The sequence below is a fragment of the Myotis davidii genome, unplaced genomic scaffold, assembly GCF_000327345.1.
Source record: "Myotis davidii unplaced genomic scaffold, ASM32734v1 scaffold238, whole genome shotgun sequence".
NCBI classification, from domain to species: Eukaryota; Metazoa; Chordata; class Mammalia; order Chiroptera; family Vespertilionidae; genus Myotis; species Myotis davidii.
The window spans coordinates 4,874,721-4,892,255 of NW_006293779.1; the positions used below are offsets into that span (position 1 = coordinate 4,874,721).

The 17,535-nt window shown below is 42.7% G+C and overlaps 3 protein-coding genes across 4 annotated transcripts in view; 1 reads left to right on the top strand and 2 right to left on the bottom strand.

Annotated features, from left to right (window-relative positions):
• The window catches only part of SLC4A1AP (solute carrier family 4 (anion exchanger), member 1, adaptor protein), a 24,203-nt gene extending 23,337 nt beyond the window's left edge, over positions 1-866 (bottom strand). Inside the window, 3 exon segments of the mRNA XM_015566427.1 lie at positions 4-230; positions 232-459; positions 798-866. Of these exon segments, the coding sequence (XP_015421913.1) occupies positions 4-230; positions 232-459; positions 798-866 (524 nt within the window).
• Positions 746-10,518, top strand: SUPT7L (SPT7-like STAGA complex gamma subunit). Its single transcript, XM_006767441.2, has 5 exons — positions 746-1,593; positions 2,150-2,763; positions 6,169-6,493; positions 7,400-7,637; positions 9,130-10,518. Exons 2-5 carry the CDS (start codon positions 2,351-2,353, stop codon positions 9,390-9,392), a joined length of 1,239 nt encoding a protein of 412 aa, XP_006767504.1. The 5' UTR covers positions 746-1,593; positions 2,150-2,350; the 3' UTR covers positions 9,393-10,518.
• The window catches only part of GPN1 (GPN-loop GTPase 1), a 20,785-nt gene continuing 12,526 nt past the window's right edge, over positions 9,277-17,535 (bottom strand). For both annotated transcript variants that reach the window (XM_015566356.1, XM_015566357.1), the window contains 5 exons: positions 17,194-17,233; positions 16,317-16,407; positions 14,237-14,344; positions 12,395-12,506; positions 9,277-9,364 (listed from right to left, as the gene is read on the bottom strand). In XM_015566356.1, coding sequence (XP_015421842.1) covers positions 12,424-12,506; positions 14,237-14,344; positions 16,317-16,407; positions 17,194-17,233 — 322 coding nt within the window. In that variant the 3' untranslated portion in view covers positions 9,277-9,364; positions 12,395-12,423. The remainder of the gene's footprint in view (positions 9,365-12,394; positions 12,507-14,236; positions 14,345-16,316; positions 16,408-17,193; positions 17,234-17,535) is intronic.

Sequence of the window (17,535 nt, forward strand, 5' to 3'; positions counted from 1 at the left end):
CGCGTCTCCGTGCGATCCGGCCCAGCCGGGGGGACGTCGGGCTCCCCAGAATCTGCGTCCGGCAGTGCCGCGGGCCCCTCCTTCACCTCCTCAGGGTTTGAAGGATTGGCGGCCGGGAACTTGCCCCGCACCGCCGGGGGCACCGGCTGGGCTGGCTTTTTGAAGTCGCCATTGAGTTCCTGTGAAGCCGTTGCCTCGGCCAGAGGGAGGCTGTCAGCCATCCTTCATCGGGTGCAGCCTCGAAAGCTGGTCCTGGGAAACCTCCCCCTCGGTCCCTACGTTCCTCCCCGCTCCCCTCTCTGCCCCGCTCCCGGCGCTGCTCTTGGCCGCGGAGGTGCGGGTGCGCGAAGAGGTGCAGACAACAGGAAAGTCATAAATAGGAGGAAAGCAACAGAGGCGGTCGTGCGGCTGTCGGACGGGGACGCGTTTAGAGGTTGCACATCGGGTTCTAAAGACTTCCTAGGTCCCGGTTAGGAGCAGCGCTTCCGGCAGCCTCGGACCACTAACCCGTAAGCCAGCCTTCGGGGCCTGAAGTAATCCTGGCCGCAGCCCGGGGAGTCGCTCCGCTGCCTGGCTGCGCTCCCACGACGCGGCAGTGAATGGTGGCGCCTTCGGGCCTCCGTCCGGGACCAGCCCTCCGTCCGGGACCAGCCCTCCCTGTCTCCCAGCTGCCCAACCATCAGGCGACTCCAGGACCCTGCGCTCTGTGCCTGCGCCGGCTGCAGGGCAAGTTGACTTTAATCATTTCGTTCATTCATTAATTCGTCCATCCTTTTATTCTTTGCAAAACGAGTTACTGAGACAGCAGAGTGAAGTGGTTCCGAGTGCAGACTCCGAAGCCTGGCTTGGTTTCCCCCCTTGGCCATTTGTGACAGTGGGCAGGACAGGGGCCTGCCTCAGCGTCCACATATGGAACATGGGATGACAGCAGTGTCTCCTTCAGGGGGCGGTTGGGAAAATGGAATTAAACAATGAAGGCAAAGTCTGGCACATATAAGCACTCCGTAAATTGCAGATATTACCGTGAGCCAGACGCTGTACTAAGATCATGGTTTTGAGAGGTAGATGGGAGGATAACGTCAGTTGAGGTAAGTACCGGTTTAAATCCAGGGATAAATGCTGTGATCGCACATGCAAAGGGCTGAGAGAATATAATGGAGGGAGATGTACAGGGGAGGTTAAGGAGGGTGGCGAGGGAAACTGTGCTTGACAATGAGTACAAGTCCACCAGGGATGTCACGGGACTTCTGGCAGAGAAATTCCTTAAAGGGTCAAATGTGGGGATTCGTGGCGTTCTCAGGAGACTGAGAAGTATGCTATGGTTAGAACTGAGAGGGTCCTTTCCCCCAGGAAGCCCCTCTGGACTTCCGCGGCTCCGTGTCTGCGCCTCCAGAACAGCACTTAGCACATATTTTCATACTGAAATGTTCTTTTTATGCTTCTCTCCCTCGCCTCAGGTCAGGGATTTTGCATTGGCCTTGGTCTCCTCCCATAATGCCTGGCATTTGGTACATGTTTGTTGAACTTGAAGAGACATATGAACAATGAACCTGGAACGCTGGGTTGTAGACAGATCTTGAATTCTGTTGAATGGTTGGGCCAAAGAATTCTGACTGGCTTTTTCCAATACGCAGTGGGAAGCCATTAACCTGAGTTTTTAAAGAGTAAGTTTAGCAGCACTGGAGAACAAATTAGACACAAGGACAGCCTAGAGGGAGTACCAGTTAGGAGTCAACAGAAATGTCTCAGATTCTTCCCATATGCATGTCAGAAATTGAACACATTAAGGTTACTGTTAGTACATTTCCCACCAGGACCAGTTGAAAGTTTCCGTACCGGACGCACAGAATGAGAACCGCCTCTTCCTGCTTTTCACTCTACCCCCTTTTCTCCTGCTGATCCAGGACATACGTGTGATGATACTCTGAGGAATATTTCAGGTCTCATTTAAGTAACTGGGTTTGCAGATTGTTCGGGATTAGGAATGACGGTGATTCTAATGGTAAATCAGTGGAGTGAGATGGAAAATAGAGTCCCAGTTGCTGGAATCCAAACTCCACCTTGTGGTTCATTCAGCCCAGTAGGTATTATCATCATGTGTGATTTGATGACTGTCATGTAACAGTTGTATTTCTCTTCATTTCTGCAGGGAGAACATCTTTGGTCCTGCAGTGTTGCTGACACTGACATTTTTCTAAGTGGTCTTGAACAGCCTACTTTTTATGTAAATAACGACTAGACTTCATATTTTCCACTTCAGAAACCTATAAGCTATAGCGGCCAGAGAGTTAAAAAACACTACTTTTAGGATATCCTCTACATTTAACTTGAAAGCTCTTCTTATTTAAAAATGTTGAGATACTGGGGAGAGATACCAATCTCATCAAGCCAGGCCAACAGAAGTTCCTTTGATTTGCTGCCTCGGGAGTTCCGCCTGGTGGAAGTCCATGACCCGCCCCTGCACCAACCCTCAGCCAACAAGCCCAAGCCCCCTACGATGCTGGATATCCCCTCAGAGCCATGCAGCCTCACCATCCATACCATCCAGCTAATCCAGCACAACCGGCGCCTGCGCAACCTCATTGCTACAGCTCAGGCCCAGAATCAGCAACAGACGGAAGGTGTAAAGACTGAAGAGGGCGAACCTCTTCCCTCTTGCCCTGGGTCACCTCCTCTTCCTGATGACCTCCTGCCTTTAGATTGTAAGAATCCCAACGCACCATTCCAGATTCGGCACAGTGACCCGGAAAGTGACTTTTATCGGTAAGTTAAGGGTTTACTACATCTTACTTTTCTCAAAAAATCTTTCCAACAACCATGTTAAACATGCAGTAACATTTGCATGATGAAACTAAGAGTCACTGACTTGGCCATAGTTGCTCAGGTAATTAATGGGAAGTCTAAGACTTGAATCCTGATCTCCAAAATCCAAAGTCTGTATTTTTTTTTTCTGATGCAACAAACATTTATTGAGTGCAAACTATGTACCATGCACTTTACGAGGAGCAAGGTACTACACTGTGTAAAACAGGCCAGTGTGGATTTAGCTCAGTGTCCTCAAATTGAGATGCAGAGAGTTATTCTGGCATTATTATTCTGGGATTTTTAAATTATTTATTTTGATAACATAGTTTAAGGAATAATAATATAAAAACATTCTTGATCCTTGCTATTCCATATCCGGTTGAAGACCAGCAGCATCTGCTTCACCTGGGAGCTTGTTAGAAATGCAATGTCAGGCCTCACCTAGACTCACTAAATTATAATCTTCATTTTAACAAATCTCCAAGAGATTCATGCGTGTATTTAAGTTTGAGAAGTCTTGCTCCCGATCCTCTGAATGACTGACTTATAACCTAGTGCTACTACTAGATGTCAGTGTGTATGTTTGCATTTGGTTCCAAATTACTACCTTTTTCTTTTCATTTTGAAACTTGCCAGACCTTCAGAAACGTTTAAATAACAGTACAATGAACACCCAAGTACCCTTAACCTGGATTCACCAAGTGTTAACATTATGCCATATTTACTTTCTCCCATATGTGTGTGTACACACAAATACATATACACAAACACACTTTTTTATGCCAAATATTTTAAAGTTGCAAACATCACAGTATTTCATGTCTGAATTTTTCAAGTTATCCTAAGAATAAGGACATTTTCCTGCATAATCCCAATGTTATTATTATACCAAAGTAAATGGGTGCTAATTAAATGATATCATATACTAAGTCCATATTCAGATTCCACCAGTTATCCCCAAAATATCTTTTGTAGATAATTTTCCACAATCCAGGACCTAATAAAAGATTCATGTATTACATTTTATTTTTTTAAGCGTTCAGGTCATTTATTTTGTAGAATGTGCCACTTACTGGATTTGCTAATATTTCCTCAAGATTAGATTCAGGTTAAATTTGTTTGGCAAAAGTCTACATAATATTGTATATTACTTATTATATCAGCCTATTGATGATAATAGTACTATTTTAATTGTCACAAACTACTGAGAAAAGAACAGGAATAGACATAATACGTAAAAGTTGCAGTGGGCTGCCAAAACCGGTTTGGCTCGGTGGATAGAGCGTCAGCCCGCGGACTGAAAGGTCCCAGGTTCGATTCCGGTCAAGGGCATGTACCTGGGTTGCGGGCACATCCCCAGTGGGAGATGTGCAGGAGGCAGCTGATCGATGTTTCTCTCTCATCGATGTTTCTAACTCTCTCTCTCCCTTCCTCTCTGTAAAAAATCAATAAAAATATATTTAAAAAAAAAAAAAAGTTGCAGTGGGCCAAATGGAGGCCAGATGATGTCACTGAAGTCTTGGGAATAGTGAATGTGGGAGCAATAACTATGTAATAACATGTATGGCACATATTCTTATAGAGATGTCCAACTTAAAAACACTTGCCATTAGTGCCATTTTAGTGATAACAAAATAATACCGTCCATCATATTAAATTGGTGGTGTTATTTAGAATTTTGCAGTTTGTGTCAATTTCCTAACTTTAATTGTGAAGAAGAGCTATAAACATCCAAAGTTCACACCTAGTTTGTTTTATACATATTTAAGAAGCTGTCTAACAAAAATAATTTGCATCAGTTATGGGAGTGCCAAAAGAATTATTTTCCTTTGAAAATATATAGGTCCATATATTACTCAAGAGAAGCTATCTGTTTATTAGGCACTTCTGAGGCCTAAAGCGTTTGGCATAGATACTGGCCTGGGAAATGATGATGGAAACAGTAAATGGAAAGTTATTTGGCAGTTGGTTTTCTTATAATCCAACTATTGTGTGAATTGCAGTAGTTGCTACTGAGCAGATAATAGTAGTTCGTGGATAGTTCCTCCAGCACTCTTTGTACAGCAAATGGTGACACATGCCAAGTACGGAGCAGGGAAGAATCATTTTCTCTATCCTATATTTTATATTTTAACTACTTATTTACTTCCTTTGTCAAGGGGAGGCAGAGGATAGATAGGAAATCTCAGGAAACAGATACATTATTACAGGATTGTTAGAAGTTATTTTTAGGAGATCAGACAGCTTTTGAAGTTTTTTCTTGTAAAGGTTAAGATTTCTGCAATAGTGATTAAGTGCAATTTGTTGTATTATGAAGAACATGGGATCTGGAGTCAGAAGCTCCACATGGCACTTATTAATAATACCCAAACAACTTTTGGCAAGTGAGCCCCTCTGAACCTGTTTCCTCACCTGCCAAATAGGAATAATAATATGGATGCTACCCATTTCACAGCATAGGAGAGGATAAAAATGCTGTGTAAGCTGTATATGTTTTGAGTTGCTTTTATAAAATTGAGTTGCTTTCCCAGTTTTACCAATGGTCTGTTGTAGTTATATAAGAATCTCCTAACTGGGACTGTAAATTTCTGAAAGGCCATATGTTGCCCAGCATGTGAGGAAACGATGTTCTAGTGAAATAACCAGAGCACCATTGAGCAGTGTCTGAGCTCTACTGTTAAAGTCAATCAGATCCTAACAGTAATAAAAATTGAGCAATTGGTATAAGAAGGAAACTTCCTTTTTACTAGACACCCTTTTACACTGTTTCTTATAGGTATGTATCGCCTATTCAAGCTTTATGTAATTGGAGGAGCTCAGAGATAAGACTGTGGGTTGCTTGGACACACCCCAGCAAGCAGTAAAGAAAACTGGGGCCCTGACCGGTTTGGCTCAGTGGATAGAGCGTCGGCCTGCGGACTGAAGGGTCCCAGGTTTGATTCCGGTCAAGGGCATGTACCTTGGTTGCAGGCACATCCCCAGTAGGGGGTGTGCAGGAGGCAGCTGATCAATGTTTCTAACTCTCTATCCCTCTCCCTTCCTCTCTGTAAAAAAATCAATAAAATATATTTTTTATAAAAAGAATATAGATATTCCATGTGTGAGCTATAAAATATAAATAGTATAATTCAACCTTCTTCATGATGCTCCACTGGCCAAGGAATCGATAGAATATATTTTTTAAAAATATATATATATATTTTTTATAAAAATAAAATAAAAACTGGGCTGTGTAACTGCATAGAATTTTCCTGGAAAGCTGGGCCAGTGGTTTGATTGGAATTGTAAAACTTCTAGGGAGACAGGACAGGTCACCCTTTTGCAGGAGCACTCGTAACACTACTACCATGTGTCTGCTTTCAGTGGGAAAGGGGAACCTGTGACTGAACTCAGCTGGCACTCCTGCCGGCAGCTCCTCTACCAGGCAGTGGCCACCATCCTGGCCCATGCAGGCTTCGAGTGCGCAAATGAAAGTGTCCTGGAGACCCTAACGGATGTGGCACATGAGTATTGCCTTAAGTTCACCAAGTTGCTGCGCTTTGCTGTGGATCGGGAGGCCCGACTGGGGCAGACGCCTTTTCCTGACGTTATGGAGCAGGTATTCCATGAAGTGGGCATTGGCAGTGTGCTCTCCCTCCAGAAGTTCTGGCAGCACCGCATCAAGGACTATCACAGTTACATGCTACAGGTGAGGCGACGCCCTGGAGAACGCAGTCTAGGCTGCTCAGCAGGGTCCCACAGTTCCTGTAGAATGGAGCACAGGATCTTGGAACAGAAGACATAACCTACTTTCCTCATGGCCCTAGATTAGACTCACTGGCCTCATCAGTGACCTGGCCAAACAAAACAGTGAAGTGATACTGCCCACGGTGGGAAAGCAGGGAGAGACACCATTTTGGGTTAGAACCAGAAATATCTCCTCTCTTAACCACTGTGGCCTTATGCAAGCAATTTGATCACTGTTTAGGTTTCCCCAAACCTAAACTATCGTAAAGAATTTTTAATGCTGTGTAAGCTGTATATGTTTACATATACAACAAAAAGTCTTTGCCAAGTGGTCCAGAGTTCCTACACCATTCATTACCCACCTGGGGTACATACGTTAACTGTTACTCTTTTTTTTTAAATATATTTTATTGATTTACAGAGAGGAAGGGAGAGGGAGAGAGGGTTAGAAACACTGATGAGAGAGAAACATTGATCAGCTGCCTCCTGCACACCCCCTACTGGTGATGTGCCCACAACCAAGGTATATGCCCTTGACCGGAATCGAACCGGGTACCCTTCAGTCCGCAGGCTGACATTCTCTCCACTGAGCCAAACCGGTCAGGGCTTAACTGTTACTTTTATAACCAAAAATGTGATCTTTTGTCCCATTCCTGATTTATCTCTATTTTTCACCTTTATGTAACTTTCAATTAATGACACACACACACTCTGCAAATTTTCTTTACATGTCTATCACTTACAAATGCAAACTCAACATCTTAAGCAGATTCCTTCCACTGGCAGTGGGTGCTTTATTCATATTCTGTTGGCTTTTCCGACTTGTTTCCAACATTTCTTTGGAAAACTGTCTCTTGTTTGCCAACAGATCAGTAAGCAACTTTCTGAAGAGTATGAAAGGATTGTCAATCCTGAGAAGGCCTCAGAGGACACCAAACCTGTAAAGATCAAGGAGGAACCTGTGAGTGACATCACCTTCCCGGTCAGTGAGGAACTGGAGGCTGACCTTGCTTCTGGAGACCAGTCACTGCCCATGGGAGTCCTTGGGGCTCAGAGTGAGCGCTTCCCGTCTAACCTGGAGGTTGAGGCTTCACCGCAGGCTTCAAGTAAGAGAAATCAACTTACACTTGATTCTGGGGTATCTACCAATCTCAGTACTTTTTACCTTATGGAACTATACTCTGAAGAACAAAAGCGGAAGAGGGCAGGAGAATGAAAAGTCTAAAGACAAGTACAGCTTCACTGATCTAGAGATACCAACATTCTCCTCTTTGTAGTTAAAGAACAAGCACTTTCTAAATAATTCCTAGTTAGGATATGGATGTAATATATGTTGTCCTACTGATTACTAGTTAATTCAGCTGACCCAGCTAGGTAGGCAGATGTCCCCTCCCACCCTTAGTATCTGTTTTGGTCCTTCCTGGTGCTTGTACTCAATTAAGACAACTTCCAGATAAATGAGGAGTGTTAATTGCTCAAGGATATTTGAATAGTCGGGCTTCCTTGCTAGAGTAACACAACAAATTTGAACTAAAAGCGCTTGCACGGGGCTACACAGGCAGCTGGCCCTCTTCCAGATAGACTCCGCAATGACCTTACAAACTAGGATGACTTTATCCTTAAGTCAGTGAGACTGCAATTAGTCTTCTAGACACTTGGTTCTTTACAAATACAATTTGTCATTTCATCAATGCTCAAAGGAAGCAAACAGCGAATCCTCCAGTGTGGCATAAACAGAATTAGGCCACATTTCTTACAACTATGTGGCAGAGCCTTTCACCATGGAGAATGCCCACAGAACAGTATTGCTAGGACACACAGAGGGCCTTGTCGCAGACTTGGGGGCCATGAACTACCAGCATTGTGGAGTGATCATTAACTTTTCATGAGATAGGACCAGGAACCCAAACAAAAGGCAGGAAAACAAGGCAGTCCCGTTAAAGGAAAGAAGGACAAGCAAACATAACTGAACAAGAGCCTGTGGTTGTGCCTGCCTTTGGGCCATGAGACAGGGAATCTTGCCACATGCATTCAGCTTTACTTCCCTGGTTCAGAAAAATGGGGGTGGGTGAGGGAGGGTGAAGGAAGTAGAAAGGAAGATATTCAAAGTTGGTCTAACTTTTTGAAGCAGAGAATTATAACCACATTCTCCAGCCAATAGTCAGAATATAAGCTGAGCTCAAAGGCCATCAGTCTGCCCTGGGTAGGATATTTATTCTACTTGGTTCCAGCCTTGGCTTACCAGTACAGTAGGTCCTCGGGTTACATCAGAGATCCGTTCCTACGGCTCAATGTAACACAATTTTTGCCATAAGTCGGAACCCACCTACACAAGCACCTATGTCACTCACATGGAGCACATACACAGCAGTAATGAAGTGAAACAGTAAAAAAAAAATTAAAAGAAAGATAACAATTCCTGACCTTTACTTGTGGTGAATAATAAAAACATAAAGCACACATGTACATATGTCGAAATGACAGAACTTTTTTTTTTTTTTAATAAATAAATGGGAGGTGATGTAACCACGAAACGATGTACATCTTGTCCGACGTAACCCGAGGACGGCCTGTAGTTATATGTTCTTCCATTTTTAGGTACGGAGGTAAATGCTTCCCCTCTTTGGAATCTGGCCCACGTGAAAATGGAGCCTCAAGAGAGCGAAGAAGGCACTGTCTCCGGGCACGGCGTGCTGGGCAGCGACGTCTTCGAGGAGCCCATGTCAGGCATGAGTGAAGCTGGAATCCCCCCGAGCCCAGATGACTCAGACAGCAGCTACGGCTCCCACTCCACTGATAGCCTCATAGGATCCTCCCCCGTTTTCAACCAGCGCTGCAAGAAGAGGATTAGGAAAATATAAAAAGAAAAGAGATAATTTCTGTCCAAACCTACAAACCCAACAGAAAACCTGATATATTCAGATTTGTTTCCATAGCGATTTGACTCTTAAACACAGTGGATTTTCCTGATTTCAGTGAAATTGAACTTAACCAAACAAGTTTGCATATTACTTTTGCATTCAGTTTTTGTAATTTTCCACACCAACCAAGCCACATTTCACAGGTATGTCATGATGCTGGGATGGTAATCAGGAGATCAGAACTGCTGTCCTTGTGACTAGACCCGTTGCTTAGCTTCTCCAAGGCCATTTCTCTTGCACAACTGAGAATTGTACCACTTTGACCCATGTTGCAGGGCTGCTGTGAAGATTAAGATCCTATTAAACCTCAAAGTTGTGCTTGAATAAGATTCACAAGTAAATGTGTGCTGGTATCAGATGTCAGTTTTTTTAATTTACTTCATGTTTGGTTGTCATTGGGAATCCAGTACTAACACCTAGAAAGAAATCGCTAACCTCTGCACAACTTACCCATCCGGAGTCTTTCTAAAACTTCTGTTGCCATGAAGTCTCATAAAACGAGGTGTGTGGTAGCACAGCCCTCTCCTGTCCCATCCACAGATTTTCTTCTTGCTTCTTTAGATTTGTTCCATCTATCCTCATCCTTATCTTTATTTCCACTAAGATTTTTTAAAATATTTTCTCTATGTACATTTATTTAATTGCCTCTTTCATTTTCTTTGTGAATAAAACAAACAGGAACTGTCCAAAAACCGGTTTGTGCTTATATTATTTGTTGCATCTGCTTGGCCATCAGAGGCCAGCAGTCCCATTGCTTTGCCAGAATTCTACATCTGCAAATTGTGCTTCTACTAGATGGGTAGCCTCTAAAAAGAGGCTTTCTACTCTACATCATATCCTGAACTTTACTATTGTCACTCAGCCATTCCAGTACTGCCCTACTTAGCATCTGATAGTCTCAATCAGTATTTATTATGTAAATGATGCAGCATTGGAATAATTAGGAGTAATTAGCACACATGTGCTTTATGCCTTGGTAATAGGTGCCGGCATGTTAAATTCTGTTGAAGTTTATGGATGCAGATTACTAATCTTGTGCAATTTAGAGCACTCCTTTAATCAAGACCAAAATCAAGACATTATGCCTGCCCTTATGGAGCATATAGTATAGGCCATACAAGTTATTCTTTAAGGAAAAAGTGTTCAAAGGCACTAAGGGGAAAACCATGTACGTTCAGAGTTTTGCTGTGCAAATGGTTTCCTCTTATAGATTCAAAATTTTAGACCAGTGGTTCCCTAGGTACAGAATATTGAAATTAATACTTCATGGTAAAAAAAAATGCTTTTATTTTTAGAATGTTTAAATTAGAGAAGAGGCACCAGATGGTCAAGTTGGGGTCCTCTGATAAAGAAGGTCATATCGCCGATACCTGAGTCATCTGGCTTAGAACTGTCCCAGGTTGTTTGGGTTGTTAGAGCAGTGGTTCAAACAGATTGCTGGGCCCCACCCCGCGTTTCTGATTCAGGTCTTCAGTGTTCCCTTTCTAACAATTTCCCTAATGATGCTTATGCTTCTGGCCCAGAGACCACACTTCAGAACCACTGGAGGACAGATTAGGCAGGAAAAATTCCTCAGGAGAAATGCACTACAATTTGAGATACTGTGAAGAATGGAGGCAGGGTAAACCATGATTGTTATATATGGAATGTACACCTGACACAAGTCCATGGCCTTCGGAAAATCAAGCATATTTTGCATTAAGTTCAAAGTAAAATGCAAACAGGGCCTGGCTCTATACCTGGTTACTAGATGTGTGTAACCAGGGAAACTTTAGTAAACATCATCTTACTGAGTCAGGTTTGGACATGTGTCTTTAAACCTCTCTGATCAACAGAAGTGAAATTATTTGTAATTATATAATTTTCTTATTTTAAATTCTGACAGGCTTATACCAAAGTTAAAATTAAAAACTCTATCCAAGTCACCATCAAAAACAGGATTCTTATTATGTTTTGTCCACTTTCTTCAACAAACCTATGAGCTACCAAGCATTTCATATCAACATTGACTGGTTGCCAAGGAGACTCCACTGCCACTCTGTACACACTCATGTTACCCATCTCCCTTTCTGCTAAAAGGAGGGGAACCCATGGGTCAAGGGCAAGATGCTAGGGAAATAGAGGCTATAGATCCAGCCTAATAATAGAGATCTGAAGTGAACAATATGTTCTCTCTATATTCCATCTGTCAGCAGCAAAAGTACTTGAGTTTAAATGATAAAACATGAATTCTTATGCTGGAAGGAATACCAGCATCCAAGAGCAGTCAGAATATCCTTTCTTACAAAAATCCAAGGGAAAGGCCAAGGGGAATCAGCTTTTACCTGTCAGGTCCAAATGTTTTAAATAATAATTTTCTTATTTTAAATTCTGACAGGCTTATACCAAAGTTAAAATTAAAAACTCTATCCAAGTCACCATCAAAAACAGGATTCTTATTATGTTTTGTCCACTTTCTTCAACAAACCTATGAGCTACCAAGCATTTCATATCAACATTGACTGGTTGCCAAGGAGACTCCACTGCCACTCTGTACAAGCTCATGTTTCTTATCTCCCATTCTGCTAAAAAGAGGGAAACTCATGGGTCAAGGGCAAGATGCTTGGGAAATAGAGGCTATAAATACAGCCTAATAATAGAGATCTGAAGTGAGCAATATGTTCTCTATTCCATCCGTTAGCAGCAAAAGTACTTGAGTTCAAATGATAAAACGTGAAGGTTTACAGGCAGAACAGCAGCATCCAAGAACAGTCAGAAAATCCTTCCTTGCAAAATCCTAGGGAAAGGCCACAGGGAATCAACATCTACCTGCCAGGTCCAAATTTCTTCTATCCTTGGCTTCACTGGAGTCAGGAAATCTCCCTAATAAGAGAAACTCTGCTATTCTGTACAAAATTGTTCTTTATAGGAACCCCAATCAGAGGCAAGGATAGTTTCTTCACCGAGTTCCAAACTTTTGGACATCTGGAAACTATGTGTTTCTCTTCCAGTACTGTGCCATTGATTCTTGCATAAAATTCTGGAACGCTGGCTCTTCATGACTTTCCTCCGTAACTGCAAGGCAAGAAAGGTCAATTCTTTTTAAACTCTCCCATTAGACAGGTAGATGAGACCTGCTGCCACCCGTCCATCAGACACAGTACTCTGTTTCTAAGAAACTAAGTGTTCACTTCTCCCAGTCAGGAAAAACCTCCCCGAGCATGCTTACCATGTGGCCCAAATGTACAGTTTCTTTTATCTGTAAGTGGAGGAAAAACCCCCCTCATCAAGTAACTAAAATGAGGTCCCACTTCTAAGTATTTTCATCCAAAGGAAATGAAAACGTATGTCCACACCAAGATCTATTAATGAATGTTAACAGCAGCTTTAGTTACCAGAGCTAAAATCTGGAAATAAACCAAATGTCAACCAGGTGGTGAATGCATAAATTGTGATAGATCCATATATTACTCAACTGTAAAAAACACTACTAATACATGCAACAAATCACAAAAGCATTATACTGACTGAAAAAAGGTGAATGCAACTTAAATACTGTCATTCCAATTATATGACAATCTGGAAAAGGCAGAATTATAGGAACAGAAATTAGATCAGTGATTGCCAGGAACTAGGTATGCAGGAAGGGACTGAATAAAAACGGCATGAGACAACTTCAGGGGTAATGGAAGTGTTCTGTATCTTGATTATGATGGTGGTTACAAGACTATATGTGTTAAAACTCCTCAAGAGGCACGTGCTCTCTCTCTCTCTCTCTCTCTCTCGCATGCCTGAGCATTTCCCATCCTTTTCTTCTTCCCCAAAGGCACCTTACCTTTGCCTTTCTCTCTCCTAAGCTCCAAGGGCCCTCTTGGAGGGCCTCACTTCTACTACCTCTGTAACTTTCTAAATAAACTTTCTCTTATAATTTGGGGGGGTTGGGGGGGGGGATGCACAATTCACCAAACTAGAAACTTTTAAAAGGTGGGTTTTACTCTATAAATTATACTTCAATAAATCTGATTACATGAGGCACTTTACATGTTAGCATCCAGTACACTGGAATAAAGAGAAGTTTGCTCTTGGTCGTAGCGAGGATCTAAAAGGGCTGTTTCAAGAAATAGATTCTGTTCACATTCCATAAAACTATGCCAAGTTAACCCTTTGGGTTTCCAGAGCCATTTTAACCTCAAAGTGTTACTTGCAGTCTCTTCTGACTAGTTCCGGTCTGCTGAGGCCTCCTTATGTATTCTTAAAGCAATTACAATAAACAAAACCCTAGATTCCTCAGACGGAGTCAGGACCTAACTTGAGAAAACAGACTAATAAAAGGCCTGTAATCAGCTCAATATTAACCATTAAGCAGGAAGGCCAGGCACTCCCAATGCATGAGACTCTTTCCTGGTGCTATACCTTAACATCTCCTCTCTCCCCAATTTTTTTTTCTTTTTTGTTAACCCTCACCCAAGGATATTTTTTCCATTGATTTTTTTTCTTTTTAGACAGAGTGAAAGAGAGGGGGAGAGAGTGAGAAACATCGATGTGACAGACACATAGATTGGTTGCCTCCCATACACTCCCAGATGGAGGCTGGGGATCTAGCCTACAACCGAGGTACATGCCCCTGACCAGAATCGAACTTGCAACTCTTCAATCTGCAGGACAATTCTCTAACCACTGAGCAATTGGCTATGGCTCCTCTCCCCTATTACTGGATGCATATTCAAAACCTTCTCTTAACAAGAAGGTCCTGACCAAACTATGTGAGATAAGCAACTAGTCTGTTTTCATGAGCCACCACTCACCTCTGTGGTCAATATCATCAGTGTCGCTGTCTGCTTCTTCATCTTCTTCATCCAAGGTTCCCCGAGTGAGGATCAAGTCAGAAGGGTCCCGCGCAGAAGGTAAGCTGTCTACAGAGAAAACACCAGCAGCATGTCATGAACACATGCTTCCTCCAAAAGGTGATTCTGAGTCGGTAAATAACTACAATTTTTAATTTGGCTGGATGAAAGTGGTCATGATAAAATGCAGGACCCTACTTCTCCCAAATGTATTGTTAACACAACATAACATTTCAAGTCTAATTCACAGAGTGCTTTCACTATTCTAATAACTCAAGAGGTCTTTCTATTTTTTTAGGTTTTGTTTTTCTTTAATATTTTATTGATTTCAGAGCAGAAGGGAGAGGGAGAGATAGAAACGATGATGAGAGAGAATCATTGATTGGCTGCCTCCTGCACACTCCCTTTTGGGGATCGAGCCTGCAACCCGGGCATGTGCCCCTGAACGGAATCAAACTCAAAATCCTTCAGTCCACAGCCCGGCACTCTAACCACTGAGACAAACCAGCTAGGGCTGAAGATCTTATTTTTAAACTAAGGAAAATAATTCTCAAGTAACTTGTCTTAGTAGGAATGTCATTCTTTATAAAAATATATCTTTTTAATTGATTTCAGAGAGGAAGGGAGAGGGAGAGAGATAGAAACATCAATGATGACAATCATTGATCGGCTGCCTCCCACATGCCCCACACTGGGGATCGAGCCCAAAACTCAAGCACATGTCCTGACGGGGAATTCGACCGTGACCCCCAGGCTCATAGGTCGAAGCTCAACCCCTAAGCCATGCCGGCCAGGCCCATTCATTTTTAACAGCTGACAGTTTGGAACAGACTATGGACTTTCTTATGCTCAAGACGTTCGAGCAGATCCAGGGTGCTGGTGAGTCAAGGGTCATTGTGGAGCACCGAGGAAGCTTCCTGGTGGACATTAAGTTCAGAAAGGGTCGGAAGAGAGCAGTGTGAAATGACCCAGAGAAGAGGAACCAAGGTATTATTCAGAAATAAGATGGGTGGGGGAGGTTATGGAAAACTGAATATAATAATAGAGACAAATTCCCTACTTAGGGAAACTCCATAGGGCTGAGCTCCAATAATCAGGAAGAAGTATAATAGGTCATTCCTAGGCAGGGGATTCCGCTTACAGGGGTCGGTTTCTGGAAGAACCTGAAACCGTGCCAATAACCTAAAGCCATGGGAGGACATGACCACTCTCTCTTCAGGTGCCTGAAAGGTCAAGCAGAATGAGCTGGGGAATAGGGTGTCAAAAAGCAGCAACCCCAAGGGGCACAAAGCTCAAGCGGTCCGGCCCTGAGAGAGGATGACCGCATGGTGCGCCAACAGTCACTGCTTCATTCTGTGCCCAACTCAGAACTACACAACCGTACTTGTGATTTCTCCAAGTGACTGACTGAAACTCCTCCAACTTTTAGCAGGTTATCTAAGGACAGCAGACCCTTTGCAACAGATTTAACAGTTGCCACTACGTGTATTCATGAGTGATTCCAAAGACCACAGCACATAGAAATTGATGTTGCTGAGGTGTGCAACCAGGACAGCATAGGCAAGTTCATGTAACTGGTCAACCCAGTCCATTTCTCACATCTCCTCCAAGCAGCTTTGCATGTTCTCTACTAGGAGTATAGCAATAGCTTTCCTGAATAGAACTTCACTCCTTTAAAGGCCAGCCCATCAATAAGTGTGGATGGGTGGGAGTGTATACATTTAACTATGAGTACCAACCTAGAAATCCCTAGAGAATCAATGACAAAACTAACTCAAAAGTAGCAGAATAAAAAAACTCATGTACAAAAATTAAAAGTTTTGTACACACAAACATCATCAGAAGATATAATCGTTCAAAAAAACTATTTTCAACACTAAAAAGAAAAAAATCCTTGAAATAAATTTAATAAGAAATATGCAAACCCCACATAAGGCAAACATCCCCCTCTTCTCTTTACGCTCTTAAATATAAGTGTCTTCCTACCGAGTAGAAATAACATATCCACTTTCAGTCCCTAACACGAAAGACCCTCCAATACCTGTCGCAGCTCCTGTGTCCAAGGCAACAGAGCCCATATCTTTCTGAAGGCGTTCTAGTTGTTCTTTCTGCTGCTGGCTCTGTGCACTGGCCTGTACATGTAGAGAAAACTATCATTAGATTCAAAAAAGAGCCCCAAGTCAGATGTATCTTCTGACTGGAGATGACCAATTATACAAATGCCAGACACTTCCTCATTGAGGCAGATGAGGGATGGCTGATAGGATAGAAACACTGAGCAGTATGGGCCCAGATTAGCAGTTCAGGCTGGAGGGCTCTGGAGACTGAATCAGAAGTTCCAGGAACTGGACACAAAATACACCAAAAGATCCCTCAAGCAGATAAAGCAGGAAGGCTTGGTGATATAGAGCCCAGTGCGGCCAACGGGGACAGGACACCTGATCCGTTGAAATGAGAGTTGTGAACCACTTCTCTTTTCCTAAACAAAACTCTACGAGGTCCTTTAAATGGACATCGGAGTAGGGGTGGGGGTAGGGTGCAATAAGGGCTTAGCACATATAACAAGAAAATATGATTTAAAAATTTTTTTTTAAATATATTGATTTTAGAGGGAGAGGAATGGGGGGTGGGGGGGGGACACATCAATTTGTTGGCATATCAGAACGATGCTCTAACCAATTGAGTTTCCTTGCCAGGGCAGAAAAATCTGGTTTTTAAAACTTCAAATAAAGAAAAATAATTTAAGGGGCCTTTCTATATCCAGACAGCACACATAGACATTTACAAATTTAAATTAACAAGTATCTAAAAGACACACTGATGGCTGAAACAAAAGTATTAATGGCAGGAGGATAAGTGTATGGTTTGAGGTTGTTTTTTTAGTGGCCCTAAAACACACAAACAGCCTCCTCTCTTACCAGTGATTTCTTCAGACGTTCATATTCAGGACGATACTCCCTGAAAGAGAAACAATTTCTAAATTGCTGTGTTTAAAATATGTCCTGCCTGCCCACATATCCCTTCTGTTTTCCTAGGGATCTGAAAATAAAAAAAGGTCTTACTTAACTGAATGTCAGGCATAACAAGTGTAACTCACTGAAATGCTATCCCTATGGAATCAAAAGCCAGGGTACCGCCCTAGCCGGCTTGGCTCAGTGGATAGAGCATCAGTCTGTGGACTGAAGGGTCCCAAGTTCGATTCCGGCCAAGAGCACAAGCCTGGGTTTCAGCCTCGATCCCCAGTAGGGGGTGTGCAGGAG